Genomic DNA, 18896 nt, shown 5'->3' with positions numbered 1-18896 from the left:
TCCTGTGTCACCACCTCAGCATACAGAGTGCTCCAACATCAGCACTTCTGGCAGGTCTTTACTGATCTGAGATTGGTTTAGATGGATAATTATGAATCTTATAACAAACACCACCTTCTGCACTTTCCTGCTGTTTTGTGACTCCCCAAAACACTTTAGAACTCCACCCCACCACAACTAAAATGCAGTGGTCACATACAGAAAGAGTATTTACGCCTTAAATTTATGCTCAAGCTCTTTATGCTCATCTGCCTGCAGCGGGGCACAAACAGCAAACAGAGGCCCCCAAATATACCATATAAACAAATATTTTGGACCTATGATACAGTTTGTATTTATTACTTTTACTGAAATCACAGAGTCAAGTGTTTTAGGATTACAACTGGTAAATTATACATATGTAATAGTTTACAAAACAAATTATTGGCCTTCCATGTGTCATAGTACAGTGTAGACCTTGCACAGTTCAGTTCAAATGAATTTATATTTTGCTTAACATGTTTTTATGATGTAAACTGGCTGACACAGTAGTGCTCTAAAAATACTCCCTCTGATTAGACACACACTAGGATGAAAAATAAATTTTTGTGACGCATCTTGGTTTCTCAAAAGGTTCTGGTATTTCAGCCAGGTGACAAAGTGACTTCCCACAATATGCTGACACCAACAGTGCATAAAGAGGCACACAAAGTAAACTAAGCAACCGCTAACTTTGTGCTTTCCCCTTGTCTTCTCTGCAATACCTCATTCGTTTTCTCTTATCTGATGCTAAGCAGATGACCTGGCAATAATAGAAGTTACATTTATTGCTCTGCAGAATTATACCCTATCTCCAACTTACTTAATTCAGCACATTATTTCCTGTATCTGATGGGATTTGAACAATGCCTGTATGCCTGTCACAATGTTTCATAAGATAAACTATTTGCAGATTTCACAGTTCACATGATAAATTGTGTAAACCAGTTACTATAAATAAAGAACTATGCTGTCACTTACAGTGGTGTAAGTCTGAAGCTCCTCCTGCAAAGCCAAGTGATGCCACGAAGTAACTCTAAATTTACATAGGCATAACTAAACCCAGTGTAACTTTTTTTTCCCTGTGAGTGGGAGGAATGGAGACCCAAGTACTCACATACCCAAGCACACACATGAAATACGCACCTGCACTTAGCCACGGGTGTCTGAACACGGGCTATGCCAGGCTGATGTTTGTGGAGAGGATTTTACTGTCCTTACACTGACTCTGAGCCTCCACTGACAACTTCCAGGGCAAAAGATGCTGTGAGTTTTGTCCTGTGACTCACAGAGTGCACAGCAGTGGGATGGTGTTGGGATGTTTGGTGTGGTGTGGGGAGAAGCTCTTACACCACTCACCTGTGTTTGGGGCTTTTCAAATTTTATCACTGAAAATTTGTGCTTGTGGTTAAACCTTCTAAGCCCCAAAGCACCTTTTGGGGTGGCAGCTGAGGATCTAATAATCTCTCTTACATTAAGAGTCATTGCTGGTGGGTGTGATAAACCAGAAATATCTGCATTTGCAATGTTACTTGAAACAAGAATTGAACTAGCTTTACTATACCAGTTAGTATCAGGGCACCCATAGGAAAAAACCCCTTGAAAATGCTGCACATGGCAAGTATGAATGCACTCTGGCAGCTCTATAAAAATGAATCACTTCATGAATAAAAGGAACAAACCCCTCCAAACCAAGCAACAATTTTTTGTCCTGACAACTTCAGTCTATGCCCAGAGAATCTAATTTTGCCTCTTGCCATAGGCTCCATCTTCCTCAGTGACAACAGCATGGCATGAGGAGAAACGTTCACCTGAACATACTGCTGAAAGTCCACAATTAATGATCCATTAAACCCTGTTCAAAGCCTGCCCTTAAGATCATCAAAGCCCAGGCTTGTATTCCCTGGGGTTTTGGATTGGGCCTTGAGTGAGGAAGCATCCCCCACTAGCCATCCCTAATTCCTCTCAAGCCTCGTAGCTGACTCTGGCCTTGGACAGCGCCTGGGTGGCAGAAGAGAGGCTGAGCTGGAATTAAACTCAGGTGAATGTGGGCACTGGGGAGCGAGGTGACTTCCAGCAGTTTGGAATTGTTCATGTGCAGTCCGTAGCACCGCCCTTGCAGAGCAGGGGCTACAGGTAAATGAACTGACTGCGGGAAAGCCGAAGGTTTGGCCACGTCGCATTTCTCCCCTCACACTGCACCCAATTCTAGTTCCCTTGAGGTCTGCAGGAGTTGAACTGGATGAAAAGTGGAAACAAACAGGTATTATTCTCATGGAAACATGCTTTGCTGGCTTTTTTCATCTAACTTTGCTTGATGTGGTACAAAGAGCTGAAATACAATGAAGTAAAACATTGCAAAGGCTTCCAAGTTGGGCTTTTGACTTTTTATAGCCATATATACATATTTATATATGCATATAAACAGCAAAAACATGGAAAAACCAGCTTTTTAATGGTTCAGTCCTCATAAACCAAATCATATGTTGTTCAAGCTATTTTATAAAGAGAGACCCAGGAGCTTTCTCTTTAGTGTTGTCACTTAAATGTAAGAAGCTGCATGAGAGAAGAGTCCTGGCAACTCAGAGTAACTTCATTCCCATTGAGAGGACTCCCAGCTACTGAAAATCTGCTACAACTAAAGCAAGGGGGTAGGGTCAGCCTCGGGGGTCAATCACTGAGGCCTCTAGCATGAATTGCATGTGCCTTTGAGACACAAGTCTGTCTTCTGACTTCTTTAGGAGCCATTACGGGGCTTGTTTTGGTCCACAGACCTTTGGGACTTACTTGTTGAGAGCTTTTTGAAATGTTAACAAGGAGCTTGGAGCACGAGGCGTCATGGAATTAAAAATCTACAACTTCTCTAAGGAAAAGATGGCAGCAGAAAAAGAATATACATCTATACATGTGTGTACACATATACTCCTGTTCCATGCAAAGTCCTCTAAATAAAATCATACAAAAAATGACCAGTGCCATATATTATGTAAACTCACAAGGTGTACTTCCAACACAAATCCGAAGCATAAATTAAAAGAGAGCCAGAAAGAGAGCCAGAGACGATAGCAAAACATTTTAAATATAGAATTTGCACAATTGGTATTTTGTTAAATAAGAATAAATAAATTCATTACATCCGTTCACATACCAGTTGTAAAAACAATAAATTATTTTATTTTTTTCAGTGCTGTGTTGCTTTTTTTTTTTTTTTTTTAACAGTTGTTATTAATCCACAAGATTATTCCCTCTTCCCCTTGTGATAAAACTGTTTCCACAGGAGGGCAGCTAAACTTAATTTCTTGTACAAAGTCAAACCAAAGATGCCAGGCTTTTTCCTAACGAGAATATCCTACTTGAAAAGCAGATGCTGTTAAACCCACTGATGCTCAGGGGTCCAAACTCACCTAAGGGCACTGGATGGAAGTGTGTCCCAAAGTCAGCGTGAATTTAACACTGAGATTGTTCCTGGCCGTGCCAAAAGCAGAACTCCAGGTTTCCATCCCTCGGTGCATTTCCTGAATCCAGCTGTACAACACTGGGTAGAAATGTAAACAATGATGTCACAGTGTGAGTGACACAGAATTCAGCTGAGAACAGACCTTGCACCAATTCTTCATTCATTAGGTGCATGGGACAGCTACAACTGGCACAGGCAAGATTTGGAACTGGAGTGTGATTTAGGAACACCTGAAACAGCAAGTGTTAACTTACCCTTTATCTTACACTTTTAGGGTCCTGCCTTGGTCTGTCCCCTTTGCCCCCTCACATCTTTGCTTGTGTGAATTCGCTTCATTGCTACACTGGTGACAAAAGTCACTGCAGTGGTTTGTTCTTGTATTTATTTCTAAGTAAACTCTTTCCTTTTTAAAAGATACTCCTAATCTAAGGAAGCTTTGAATTTATACCCGCATATGGCACGCCTAGATAGCATCCAGAAGCTTTACTCAGCCTGCTGAATATATAATAAATTATTACCATGATGCACACACAAATACTTGCACATTCTGTCTCTATTATGACAGAACACAAATACCACTTAATGCAGCAGCTGTATGCTGAGACAAATGTTAAGTCTATGCTGAGACACATTAAATCTCCTGATTTTTCCTCTCATGATGGTTTCTATTTGTTATGGATTTTTGGAGAGGTTCTAGGACATGTGTAATACATATATAAGCATCAAAATTAGATTACTCGAAAGGAAAAATAAGGCATTTCAAAGTGATCTTATTTTAATAGGCAGAGGAGGCATAAATGTTTACTTTCCAGCACCATGCAAATATTCTGAGCCTTGATCTCAGTTCTTAGGTTGGGATCAAGATTAGATGGGGAGTATTCCTCAAGATCCACAGTTTTGCACACGGACTACTCCTGAACAGAAGGCCACACCATTTTTGAAAGCTGATTAATAACATTTGTTGGCAATCCATTTAACAGAGGAGGAGGCCCTGCCCTTGGTACTGTTTATTTAAAACAGGGTAAAAAACAGATCCTTCTCCAGATTTCACAGTTGTAGATGTAGCAACTCTATGCTGTTTTGAAATCATCACATGATTTTTGAGAGTTCACACAAACATGCAACAGTTGCAAAAACATGTTTGTGTCAGCCTGGAGTCAGACCTGCCCTTCTTGCTCCACACTCCAACAAGTTTTCCCTGCTGATTTCATGCCTGGGATTTTCAGAAGAGCCTGAGGTGTTTCAGTGCTCAAGTACCACTGACTTACAGCTGAGGCTTGTCTGAAAATCCTCCTGCAGTCTCCTACTCTCCTGTGTGGATGAACAAAGGAGTAAAAAATGGGGTTCTGCTTTGATCAGTGGTTTTTTACCATTTCTTTTGGTACCTGTTATCTTAGGGCCTAATTCAAAGCCTGCTGATATTGAAGAGAGTGATTTTAACAGGGTTGCTCCTGGGCCTCCACCTGCACAAGGTGAAATGCCCATCCTCAGTCACAGAACTTCCACAAGACAATAACGGGATTCAGGAACTGCTGCCAAGGAAAACTGTTACCAGCTACTGCCTGTGCTGTGGAAACAGTTTTATTGATATTGGACAAGTCCTCCACATCCTGATGTGGTTTGACTTCCTAGTGACCCCTCTTCCTCCCCAATGTGGTAGATATACAAAACGTGAATGCCTTCTATAGCTTTAAAAAAACCCCAAAACACACACAAAACACACAAAAAAAAAAAAAAAAAAAAGACAAATAGTTATAAACTTTTGCTGGTAAGATGAATACCAGAGTTAGACATGATGGACAAAACAGTGATAAAATATTAACTGTTTGCTGTGTTTTTTTGACCTTTATAGCCTCTTGAAAAGATGTAGGTACATTACACATTGTTAAGTTCAAGGTGGAAGCCATAGAGAAAATAACAGAGAAAGCAGCTGAACACAGCCTCAGAACATCTGAGTCAGAAGACACTTGAATACCTCACCTGTAATTTTTGGTTCTCTAACTAGTTTTCTACAAAATACAGTATGCCTTTGTTTCATGGAGAGGAGCAGCTCGAGCAGCTATTGTTCAGTGACAACAAGGACCCCAGGCTGGGACACAGCTGGAACGGGGGAGGTTTACAAGCACAGTGTACACAAACTCCTCCTGGCAGCCAACTCCTCCTTTGGTGCATGCCTGACACACACATGAGGAGGAGCTGCTGATGCTCCTGCTGTTGGAGCAATGTGGGGTTCCCTGCTCTGCAAGCTGCTGCAAGGCTCCTCCTGAGAATTTCTGTGTGGAAACATAGGATTTGTCAGAGATAATTGATATGCTGTCAGGAAATTCCTACCACAAAAACCTATTTCCTTTTGTCAAAACCAAAAGGTATCACTTTTTAAAACCAGCAGCAAGCTCTTCATTTTCCAGTAAAACATCTGTGGCCCTTTCTGAAGGATGGACCAAATCCACAAGGGCTGCAGATATACTTTGGTCAATCATTTTGCTTATGTAGTTTGTCTTTTGATTTCTATAATAGAAGGAAGTGATATCAAGTGATATACCAAATGAAAGATATTTACAAAACAGTATAAAATAAGCTACTGTGGGATCATGGGGATGTGTGACGTTTCCTAAGGACATACTGTAGTAGAGGTAGGTGAAAAAGGGGAGATGATTCTGTAACCTTCAAATATCCCAGGATCCTCCATTCACTAGTTTTTCTTCTTTTGCATTATTTTATTTTACATTTTTGCAGACACAGAGGGCTTATAACAACTTTAATGCTTACTTTCTTTGACATATTAAGACCACCCTACTATTATTTAAAGCAGTGCACATCTTCATTTGGTCCAAATAGGCAGATTCTGCCCATAATTAGAGACTGAACGCAAGTACATTGAAGCCTTTGCTTCTCTCTGTCTGGGCAGACCTGACACCAGTATGTCAACAATGGCTTACTCAAACCTCTTAGAAAGAAGGTCACCACCACAGGTTAGCACTTTTTCAGCAAGCACTGTTTGAATGCTGAGGGTCTCTGGGAGAGCAGGCATCCCTTGGCCAGTTTCCCGTGCCCATCCTTGCACTGGACAGTCCTGGTGTGCCAGCCCGTGTCGCACGTTCGCGAGCAGGAGAGCCAGGGCCCCGTCACCCAGCGGGGCTGCGCGGCCGGCGCAGTCACTTTGCTGCCGCCACTGCTGCTGGGGACAGAGTTTGCCAGCTGCCCCTGTTTCTTTGGCACGAAGAAGCTGTAGCGCACGTCCACGGGCTGCGTGGGGTCGGTGGCCAGGATCTGCACGATCAGGATCTCCTTGGTGGCCGAGTGGCCCATGGCGTGCAGGAAATCATCCTTGTGGCTCCAGCCGCTGTAGTTCATGACGGTGCCGTTGATGTCGATGATGGTTTCCGAGGTGGAGATCATGTACTTCCCATTGACCAGGTACTCCCCGCTCTTCTTCTTCAGGGCCAGGTAGGCCGTGAACCTGCTCTGGTCCTTGCTCTTGAACTGCCGCACTTTGATGTGCGTCGCCCCTTCCGGGATCTTCACCACGTCCGTGTAGCCCTTGCTGAAGGAAGGGAAAGAAGGAAGAGTCTCACTGGCATGACACAGAATCACTGAATCAACTAGGCTGGAAGGGACCTTTAAGTCCGACCTATGGACAACAACATCTTGCTTCATTTCAGCTCAGGCCACCTGGATTTTCCCTAAGATTAATTTAACCAGGTTCCGCTCTTGGCCTACTGTGTTGTTCTTCGTGTTCTCCAAGAAATTCCTACTGCACTTCTTGCAGATTGCTTCATCTTTAGCTTTAGGGACAGTCTGACGTGGGTCAGATACCAGAGGAATGAAAAATAACAGATAGCTTATAGATTTCAGCAAAGGGTGGGAGATATGAAATACGATGCGTGCGCTGCCTGCCAAGGAAAAGATAATGAGATATGCATTGGTTACAGCTGTTTCTTGCTGTCTTTGCTATAATGATGATTAAGGAAAGCACGAGCAGAGGAACAGCTGGGTAGAGGTACCTTGGGAACATTTAAAAATAATCTTGATCACCGAGAAAAAATTTGTTTACTTTGAAATTCATAAAGCCGCAGATTAATCGTCAAGTGTCTAATAAGAGGGGCACCCAATGGCTTCATTTGTACCATCACTGAGTTCACTACTACTTATGAAGTATCTTAACTGGGATTTAGAAAAGGAGATTAAACTCTTTTACCAAAAGTGACAAGCATTCAAAACCTGCAAGTGTGCTGGAATTTATCACTATCTCAAGTATGTTATTTTAACTTTACTGATATATAGAAGAAAATCTAAAGGCTTTTACACAGCTGTAAGCTACCAGCTGGACTTTGGAGATGTGTTTTCATTCCTAAACCTGTGACAAAGCCATCCTTCAAGTACCTCGTATCTGAAAGGTTTAATGAGAAAAATTAAAAATACATGAAAGTGATGGCATCTCCTTTGGGATTGTTTAAAGAACAGACTGCTAATTTTGAGAACTTTTGGCTGCACAAGTAGAGACTGCACATATTACAGATGAAACATTTGTGCTGCTCCCCTGCTATTTCCAGCAGTTATGGGACAATGACTTAAGACTCCATTGATTTAGCACCTCCATAAAGCTGGAGGAATATGGTGCGAACCCAGCCTGGGGACTGCTCTACAGCACTGCACAAATATTTTTACACAACAGTTGCCAGAATAACTCAGTGCAAACATGTCATTAAAGTTACAAAATCATTTGTTCAAAACCTACAAGCAGTCCTGGAGAATTCAAGTTGTCTGCACGAAGAGCTGTAATGCTCCATGTGCACAGAGAAGCATCTGCAGCATTAATTCTCCTCCTTCCCAACTTCTGATAACTTGGCTTTATAGCTTTTTAAACAAAAATCTTAGGAAGCAAATTTCCCAGAAGATTCTGTTTTGCCTGCTTTAAAAGAAAAAAGAAGTACAAACAAATGTTGTTACGGCAATTGTCTGCAATGGGAAATACTGGTTTTGCCCTGTAAATTTAAGTTTCCTCTACGCTTAATGTACAGATTGCTAAAATTTGGTTTATAATGGACAGCAACAAGGGAGCTGCCATTTTTCAGTGGAGGAAAGAAAATTTTCCTACCAGCACTGCCCTTTCATACAAAACTGTAACAACAGTTTACAGACAATTAAGATTTCACTATTTTAACCAGGGGTTTATTTTAATGTCAATTACTCGCAGAGAAGAATCGCCTCAAACAACTTTTCCAGTAAAAATAAATCAGCAGTCCAAAATCCAATCAAAATCATATTAGAACACAATTTTACCCTCTAGCCAGTCTCATGACACTTAAAGGCATGATTTGAGGAGAAAGATGGTAACTTCACAGGGATCATTATAATAAATCTCTCCGTTTCCAAATGTATCTATTATACAAATCTGGCCTCCTTGAAACTCATGGGCCCCTCTAACACTTTTCCTGGAGCTTGATTATTACTGGATCACATGAAATGTATCTCCCACTGTCATCTTCATTTAGACATCCCAGACATTCCAGTATTTACAAATTGGAAAAGGTTTGGTTTATATAATTACTAATTTGGATGGAAAGCCATTCTTTTTGGCAGAGGTGTTTTGGCGTCGTTAGGTGAGCAGTCATTGGTTTACCAGGATGGAGATTAGTTATGTTTATTTTTAGAATAAATTCACTCTCCAAGTCCTTTTTGACTGCTATTAATCAGTCTGTTGAAATGTACAGAAATAAAAGATCATTTCAGGAATCAGATTTCAACTTCTGGTAGCTTTCAATATGCCATGTAAGAATTTGGAAGGTATAAAACAAAATCAAGTTTATATATAAAAGATGTTTAATGCAGTCACTGACTCTGAGTAGAAATCGTGAACTAAAAGTTTCTATGCATAGATCAGTCCTTTGAGACTTTGGCATCTGTATAAACGATGATGAAAAATCCCCATTTTTCTATGAATCTTAAGAATTGAGGAGGAAAAAAATTAGTTCAGACAGAAAGGACTTGAGGTTGTTCTATTAGTACTGCCCCCACAATGGGGTGAGAGAAAACCATGGCAGCAGTTCCTTTTATTTTACTAGTATTAAGTTTTATTACAGTGAAAAGGTGAACTCTGACAGAAAAATGGCTCATGGATAACTGCTCTAAATATTTTGACTTTAAAATATCCATCTGGAGATTGATATTATGCCAATGGACATGAAGGGATATGAAGGCATATGAAGGGATATAGTCATGCTTACGCCTAAGATATTTCTGGTATCTCATCTGTTTACTTGATCTCCACACATACTCAGCAGTGGGAAAAGGTAATTTTAGGGTATAACCTCTCTCAGCTATTAAGGAAGCTGTTTACTGCTGCCTGCTTCTCTCCACCACTTATACAAGGAATGTGTGTCACAAAATCAGGTGGGGTGTCCTCAGTGTCACTCAAAAGAGATGAGATGAAAAAACATCGCTAATGCAGCAACAAGTGGGAAAGGCAAAATTTCAGAGATGCAGGTAATTCTGATCCAAACAACTCTGATTCACTCCTGTCCCTTTTTCTCTGTCCTCTAGGAGCCACAGTCCATCTGGCACAGCAAGATCTGCAAGTGGCACGAGTTGCTGTGCCTTATTCCTGTTGATGCTCACCTGCATCACTGGCGCTTTGTGTCAGAAATGAGCTGGGTGCAGTGTTTTGCCAGTTGATGCTTTGCCAATTTCAGGGTAATGCTAAGAGCCAGCTGCACACATCTGGAAACTGCAATAATCTACAGGCAATGTGGTTTTTTCCCCCACGTGAAAGCAAACTGCGTTCCGAGACAGAAAGCAAGCAGCACGTGGCAGAGTTACTATTTGCACAACAAGATGCATTTACTACTGAGATCAGTACCTCTTTTTGGTGAAGGTTCCCATGACTTTAGTGCAGCTGGAGTTGTCTCCTCCACACACCCCACACTTGTCATACTGGAGCTTGGATCCGATGATCCCGTCACAGCCCGTTCGGATGCACTTCCCTCGGACACAAACTGAGTTGCTGTAGGGTCGACACTCCGTGCCATCAGTGACCTGAGCAAGCAAATAAAACTTGGTTCAAACTGCCACAGAAATTTGCCTTTTTGGATCCACCTGGCAAAACCCAGTTCCTTATTTAAGTCACCAACTCAGAGCAGGTCACCTCCCCTGACAGACAAGACTGATCTTCTCCCATGTTCTTGGCACAAATCAGATGAAATTTAGCAAAAGGACAAAAGCAAGGACAGATAACTTTCAGTTTGGATTGCATCTGATAGAAGTGACCACAAGTCACATCTCTACTACTTGGCTAATTATGCCATATTAATTGCTTCTGTAAGAGTTACTCTGGATTCCTTAAACACAGTTCAGGGTTTGACTTATTCTTTTCTCCTAATACTCTTTCTCCTCCAGAAAACCCCAGAATGACAGAAAATTCCAGGCAGAAACTCCTCTATCCACTCCTGAAAACAAACTAGCGCAGAGAGGCCCATATTCTTCATGAATTCACATACTGAGATGTGGAAAAACTTCTCTCATCTTAGAAGCCAGTTCTGGCCCTAATGTACAACTACTGGATTGAACCATTAAATCTAATCACACAGTTAAATCTTTGAATCATATGATTAACTTCTTTTCCCTGGTGGTAGAGAAAGATTTCTAAAATATGGGACACTTCTAAAGAGGAGCATGAAACCCTGACTGGAGCTGCCATTACCTTCTGAGAAAATACCACGTAATAGCCGGTTCCTTTGGCTCGGCAGGTGAGCTTGCAGACGTCTCCAGGCAGTACTCCAGCATACTTGGGGACCCATTCCACAAAAGTCTTGACACCCTTTGCATCAGACTGATAGCCATTCCTTGCTTCACACTGCTCTTGTCGGAAGGATTTAGCTGTGGAATTATTCACATCATCAGTGGCTATTTCAGACCACGCTGCAAATATCATTATGTCCATCTATTATTCCGATTTCTTTCCTGCATCATTTTTAAGTCATGTCACGCCACTTCTTTACTTAGAACTGGCCTTCCAATCCCTCCACTGTTTTAGCTTGGAAATCTCCCCATGGCATAATAAGCATTAAAGGTCTAAAGTTTGCATTATGTTTCATTTTAGAGGACTGACTTTTTTTCACTCAAGCGTCCTTTCTCTACCACGTCCAGGGCGAGGTGTGGGTGAAGAATTAGGATATTGTACTAATGCTGAATGTCTTGCCTTGATAAATACATTTTGGGGAGGCTACAGTGGGCCTTTGCTGTGTGGTTTCAGGCAGACAATCAGTATTCAGTGTCTGCGAAGGGAGGGCTGGAGCAGGAGGGCACTCACCGTTGGCGGGGCAGGGCGTGACGTTGCAGGAGCGGTAGATGGCCCTCTTGCCCGTGCAGTACCTCCCGTTGTTCCTGGGGGCTGGGTTGTTGCAGTGACGATAGGCAAACTGAACTCCCCCCCCACAGGTACGGGAGCACTGTCCCCAGGGTCCCCAGGACCCCCAGTTGCCATGGCTTGAAGCCTGAAAAACACACGAACAGTGGGAGGTGAGTGCGTCACCCAAGTGCGAATGGAGTTCTTACATCTCAAAGTCACTGCTAATGCTTTCCTCAACTGAAGGCAATTCCTTGGCCATTTTATCAGGGATAACAGGTCTTAGGAACCTTCCTTCTCCCAGCAGAGTTAATTTCTATCTTTTATTTGCACACTGATGACATCTCATTTGCACTGTGGGTGCAAAGGCAATACTGGGCCTTGCTCTGCACAGCCGCCTTCAGCCTCTTCACAGAACACACTCACATTTTCATGTGCTGTTCTCTTATTTTTTGCTATTCCTACCAAAAAGGCCCCTTAAACTGGCTCCAAGGGGTTCAGCTCCCAGAACATATCCGTAGTGCTAATCTGAGATGAATTAAATCCAGCTATTGTGATGTGTAGGCATTGCCTGGAATTACTGGCAAGAGGTGGAATTGTCAACTCTGCTGCATTGGCTACAGTATTGCAATATCATGTAGAAGTATATAAATCCATGAAAAAGGGTATAGAAATCCATTTTAAAAGGGTGTTATAAAGGCTGTAGCTTGATTTGAAAGGCTCCCATAGTTTGCAAATATTTTCACAAAGCTCTACAAGTCTGTGGATCTTCTGTGGGTGAAACAGAAGGGGCTACAGTCTACCCAGTGAATTTAGAAGTATCTGAACTGTGCAGCTGACAGCTCTCACGAGCCTGGGGACTCTGCAGAGGTATAAAGTAGACATAGGTTCTCTGTCACTGGAAGCATAAACTTCTCTGCTCCAAAGATTATATTCTGGATTAATTTAATCTGCCTTTTTCTTCATTAGAATTAGGGCCCTGGGGCCTTTCAGATGAGGGCTGTAAATTAATTTAAAGATGTAATTTGTCTTGCATTCCGTGGCCAAGAAGCCCTGATAACTGATTTACTGAATGGGCAAATCACCTCCTCTGAATGGATGTTCCCAGTTTTCCAGGAATGAAGGCTCTCCTTAAAGAAGAAAATACATTTCCTGAACCTCAGCAGCATTTTTCCTACACCCTCACCAACAACACCCCAATTACGTGCTAAAAAAACAAGGCAGCTTTCAATCTGGCTTCCACACAGCCCATTTCACTCCCACAAAAATCAGCACCTCTGAGGGATCACCTTTCAGAACTGCCCCTGGGGTCACGGCCGCTAACTTACTGAGTAGTATTTCTTCTTGGTTTTGTCCACGCATTTCCCCTGGAGGCAGATCCTTCCCTTGCCGCAGGGGGTGCCCTCGACGGCGGGCAGCTTCTTGGTGAGGCACACCATCTGTCCCTGGCGCACCACGGCGCACCAGAGGCGGGAGCACACGTCCATGCCGGGGCACACGGTGTACTCGGCGCCGAACGCCAGCTTGCACTGCCGGATGGCGTCGTACGTCTGCCCCGGCAGCTCCTCGGGGCCCACGATGTGCTTCCTGGGCTGGTCCAGCAGGCAGTTCCCTAGAAGAGAAGGCCAAGCTGTTGTTTACTCAGTTATTTACTGCTATTTCCCAGTTTTCTCCGCAGTGCTGCAAAGTCGTTCGGGTGACAGAGAACTTCCTTCGAAGGATGGTGACATGAAGGCTGTGAGGTGACACCAGATTTGCATGAGGTCAGACTGCTGCCACCGTGTTCTCACCCCGCTGTTGAGCTGCCTATTCCCACCCTGAGGTGTAAATGAGTTTTACCCAGGTCCTTTTGGCATTTCAATCCTCTGTGCAAGACTCAGAACTCATTCTGAGCTATTTATTGGTTTGTGATTTAAGGACTGAGCAAGACTCACGTAAGCAAGACTCAAAGTAAGCAGAGTTCTCATTTGAGTTTTAAATCAGGATGTCAGAAATGGTACAGCTTCTAAAGGAATGCCAAAAATATCAAAAACCACAGACTTGTAGCCAATGAGGCCAAAAAACCCAAACAAAACAGAACAAAAAATAAAGAATTCTCCCAGGCCAAAGGAAAAATAAAAGCTGCGTATCAAAACTAATGTTGGCATTAAAGCTGGATTGGACTTTACTTCTAAGGAATGATACTTGGCTGCTTGTCCACAAGTTTGAAAAGGGCTATCCATTTAATACAGAAAACCATAAATAACAGGAAGAAAAAATTGCATGAATGTAAAGATTTGTATGTGTTTTAAGGTCTGCAGTGCTCAAGATTTGTCTGGAATGCTCTAAAAATGAGAATTCCCATTTATGTTCTAGCTATCTTCTGATAACTGTTTGTTTTACTATTGAAAACCTCACTTGTTGACATGCAGAACTATTATTCAGTGTAACCTCTTTCACACTTCATGAAGGGGATATGTGGTCTGGGCAAGCTTCACTCATCCTCGGCCAAAATAACTCACCACAATTTACCTACTTTGGAATCCACACCAGCGTTCTTCACTTGCATCATGGCTGAAAAAAGCCTATCTATAAAACCCTCACTATTTACACAAAATGGAATAGAATTTCAAGCTATGGCAGGGATTTAAGCAAACCAAATACCCCATTTCTCAATAGCTTGAGTGCTCCTTCCAAAACACACACTTACTGCAACTGTTCTTCTGTCCTTCTAAAGACTAATGCCAATTAGCCAAATTAGCCAAAAATTCTTTCTGCATGATGACTTGCAACCAAAAACTCTCTGTCTTGTTAATAAACCTGTTCCATTTGCTGACCCTGATTTACCCTAGCCTTATATTTAATCTGGATTATGCTGAATTTTTAATGCAGACAAGGTGTGCCAATGCTAGATGTCATGAGATAAAGATAATTAAAGGTACCCTGAGTTGCTGTAGTATAAAATATGAGAGACATGACGAGGAGTGAGGAAGCACCTATCTTTTTCCTGGAGTTTCTGGACATAATTTGCAGAAGTTCTGGCAAAAATACACTTTGTAAAAAGTACGTAACAGTGGAAATCCTCCTTCATATTCCTTGTGAGGATGAAGGAAGCCACTGAAATGTGAGGGTAGTGATGGGAAGGCTGTAGAATGTCAATGTTTAGTTTATATACTGCTCTTGTACCTACACTGAAGTTTATCAAACTCCCAAGTAGGGCTGATATTCAGTATTCTAAAACATCATATTAACACTTCATTTTGGCTGGAAATAAAAATTTAGAGAAAAAAGGAAGAAAAGTCTCATCCTTGCATATACTCATCTGTCAATCATTTCAGTTAAAACCCATTCATATGTGAATAACAAACAGGTTTCACAAGCTTGCACAGCAAATACAGCATTCTTGCCCCTCCAGAACACAGGGGAAGGAGATCCAAACCTCTCCTTTACTGAGGAAAGGTGTCTAATTTCTACAAAGCCAGGTGCTCCCGCTGATCTCACACGATAAATTCAGAACTGAAGACAGGGAAGGCCCCTAAGGATTTCCCATGGGAAAAAAACCCCGTATTTATATAGGTAGACTGTAGCAGTGTCTGTGTTTGGACAGGCTGCAATGAAGTGAGGTGTTTTTACCACCAGCTGGTCCAACCTCCTGCTTGTCATGGTCAGAAAGGACAGAGCGGGCCCCTGGCTGGGAGGGCAGGCAGGGCTTCCATTCACTGCGTTCCATTTCAACATCCAGAGCATGTACGTACTGCTATTCCCATTTTTTTTGTCCTGGGCACCAAAGAACATCTTTGTGCCCTGGAATAGAGCAACATTGTTGGCTGATGACAGTGCTAATTAAGCCATCTCATTATCTCTCTCAATGCTATGTGTAATGTATCTTGGGGGGGAAGAAAAAAAAAGGCGGAACAAGATCTGTGCAGGAAGCAGATAAGCAGGATATAAATTAATTAAAATACAAACAGTCCTTGTTCCAGGTTGCACAGAGCACTGGGACTGAACACAGTCGGTCCCAAGCAACCATCCCACAGCCTGGTGGTTGGCATGACAATAAAGGCAATTAGTACCTTTGGAAAGGCTTTGCTAAAAGCAGATGGATATAAATGTCACTCTCCTCTGGACACGAACCGAGCCTTTTCTTCCTAAATGTCAAACTGTTGTCTGGGGTCATCTCATGAGTGTAAAACAAATGGTGATATCATGACAGAGCTGTTTATTGTTCTCAGAGCAGGCCCCAGGAGACAGAGAATCAGCACCTTGATCCTCCCCAGCCCCCTGGCTGACCTTGGACGAGACATTTCTGTTGGGATTCTTCAGCTGACTTCATGTAATGCTGGTGTCTGCAGTGCACTCAGCTGTCAGGTGTTTCCCTACTGAGAAAAATGAGTTTATGGTGTCATTCAGTATCACCCATGCACCCAGTGCTGCTGAGGCCATTGACTGTCAAATCAAGTCTCCAAATCATTTGAAGTCAAATCATGGACTTCCATTTCTACCTCATGGATGGCGTTTGTGTTCTGTTAGGACAGATGTGTGATTTAAAACAAATAGCAGGAAAATTGTAAATTTCTACAGAAAAGAAGAGTGTTACTTAAAAAAGGTCTCTGAAGGGGTGATCCATCAAGAAAAGAGACTCCCTAAACATTTTGTATTTGAAATCACACCAATAGCATCAGTAATAAAATTAATTCCCAGAGGACTATGGACCTCTATGATGAGAGGTTCAAATTTTCTATTAATAATTTAATCATACCAATAACTCCTGAAGACTACACACCTGAGTGATAACTACTCATGAACTGAGGAGAAAACAGTTCAGAGTTCCTTACACTCTCTGAGAGGTCATTCATGGATGGTGGGAGAGGAACTCAAAAGGGAAAGTTCTGTTCATTTGTGGAAACTAATTTGGTAATATTAAATCAATGCCAGAGCAATATGGACCATAAAACAGGATAGTATAGATTAATGGATCTAATAAAATTGAGAGAAGAAATTAAGTCATTCAGAGAAAAATGTTTCAGAGAGCACTGAAATCAGCCGACAAAATATTTGAAAGCAAACCTTGACATTCAGCAGACACACCATACTTTTTATCCATAAGCATTTTGGTTACCACAACAACTTGATCCATTCACTCAATTATGTCATTTTTATCTCAGCATTTTGGAATTTGAGTGGTTTGCTTAATAACTGCAGTTGCTTTGGGAGCACAGGGAAGACTTTAAAATTCATTAAAGAGTGAAGATTATGCTTTTTTATTTCTACTTTCGGAAAACGGAATTTTTGTACTTATTCCCCAAGGGGTAAATGTCATATTAAGCAAATAAGCTGCCATAAAATGTTCTTATTAAAAAAATATAGATTCACTGTAAAAAGTACCATGTAGCTGACACAAGGAGTGATAACACATACCATGGCCATCATCAAAGAATTCTGTGATAGTTGCTGAAGTGCACTTGGACCAGGGTTTTGAAGCATCAATGCTGGTCAGAATGGAGGACATCAGGCGCTTGTCTTCCATGGAGCCAAAGTTCTCCTCACAGAACTTGGAGTCATCATGGGAAAGCCCAAGCAAGTGCCCTGTGGAAATGAAGCAAATAAATAACATTATATGACTATCCAGAGTTGACCAGCTGGAGCTTACAGTCATGTGGGGGAAGGGAACTGTACTCATTTATATTTATCAACAATTGGCTTCTTACTGTTTTTCCAAATCATCTTCGGCAAGAAAAACTTTGTGAAGACGTTCTGCAACTGTCTAGAAAGGTGCTGCGTCTTTTTTAAGAGATAAAAATAAAAGCATTTATGACGCAGCTAAACAAATGGTAAAAGAATGAATGGGAATAAAGCTGCAGAGAGCTCTAGCCTGAACTTAACACTCAAAAAAAAAAAAAAAAGTCCAACCTAAGCCAGAAGTTGATTAGTAAAATATGCAGGGCTAAACTAAGAGCGCTATAACAACAGGGACAAGATCACCCATCAAGGCCACTACAGAAAAAAAGCCTGATGCCCTGAAAGGAACACATTCTGCAAGATTTGGCCTTTTTCTTTTTTTCAGGCAGGTAAAACCATTTTTCTTTGGCAATACTTTCTACGTAAGGCCAGATAATGCTGTTCTGCTGCACTCAGACATGGCTGACTGTCAGGAGGTACATGTCAAGCTTCAATCTGACACAGAACTACATAAAGACTTGTTCTGAAGAGATGACAACAGCTTTGTTTCATTTCAGACAAATGCTGGTATTGAGTAAAACAATTCACTGCTAAGATTATTATTTCAAACGGCTGGATTCCTCTGACAGAGTAACCAAATAATCAGTGCATCACTTATAACCTACAAAGCAAATTCTCTGGAAGTGGGCTGAGGATTTAATACATTGTATTTACATTGTATTTACTGATCCAAGACTGCTCACAGTTGTAGAAATTACCTCACTGCAGAATGTTTGTGAAATAAGGCAATGAGGGTCTCTCAGTGGAAAAGGATTTTCATTTCTGAGTCACTGCCTTGGTACTGAACAGCTCTGGGTGAATGAAAAAAGCTGGAGCATTGATCCAAAGAGTTTGGCTGAGTAACATCCCATGGCACTCAGCACTGGTTCAGAGTGGGATATGAATGATAGTTGGGTGCACACCAGAAACTCGAGGATGTAATTTTTCGGAGTGCTCAGCATTTTATAGCACCATTCAGAACTACCCAGAACTCTGTGGCATGAAGCTTCCAGTCTTTTAGGGCAGAATCCCAGTTTGCCACAGCCTCTGGTACCACTCTGCAGCACTTCACCCATGTAAGATGCACTTTTGCTCTCTGCACAAATCCCTTCTTGCGTAACTGTCCTTCACCCTTTAGAACTGCCCATTTTACGTGAAGGACATCCCATGTAAGTGCACAATTAAACACTTAACACAGTGCACATATTCACAGGCCTGTTAATGCTTCTGCAACTTGGGCAGCTCTTGAGTTTCTCTCCTACCTATGACATCTTTCTTTTTTCTCCTCAAGGAGCCAAATAATAAAATATGCTTTGGATATGAGGAAGCTTGCAGGCAAATTTCAAGCTCTTCACTTGGAGCAGAGAGACTGAGGATTTC

The 18896-nt window shown here is 41.9% G+C and overlaps 1 protein-coding gene across 1 annotated transcript in view; it reads right to left on the bottom strand.

The window, feature by feature from the left end:
• Positions 1-318: 318 nt before the first annotated feature.
• ADAMTS5 (ADAM metallopeptidase with thrombospondin type 1 motif 5) overlaps positions 319-18896 on the bottom strand; it is a 40912-nt gene continuing 22334 nt past the window's right edge. Inside the window, exons 4-9 of the mRNA XM_017733721.1 lie at positions 17217-17384; positions 13148-13431; positions 11784-11967; positions 11175-11350; positions 10335-10510; positions 319-7019 (exon numbers count right to left, since the gene is read on the bottom strand). Coding sequence (XP_017589210.1) covers positions 6449-7019; positions 10335-10510; positions 11175-11350; positions 11784-11967; positions 13148-13431; positions 17217-17384 — 1559 coding nt within the window. The 3' untranslated portion in view covers positions 319-6448. The remainder of the gene's footprint in view (positions 7020-10334; positions 10511-11174; positions 11351-11783; positions 11968-13147; positions 13432-17216; positions 17385-18896) is intronic.

The sequence above is a fragment of the Corvus brachyrhynchos genome, unplaced genomic scaffold (genome assembly GCF_000691975.1).
Source record: "Corvus brachyrhynchos isolate BGI_N302 unplaced genomic scaffold, ASM69197v1 scaffold55, whole genome shotgun sequence".
NCBI classification, from domain to species: Eukaryota; Metazoa; Chordata; class Aves; order Passeriformes; family Corvidae; genus Corvus; species Corvus brachyrhynchos.
This window is presented reverse-complemented; position numbering and strand designations above follow the sequence as displayed.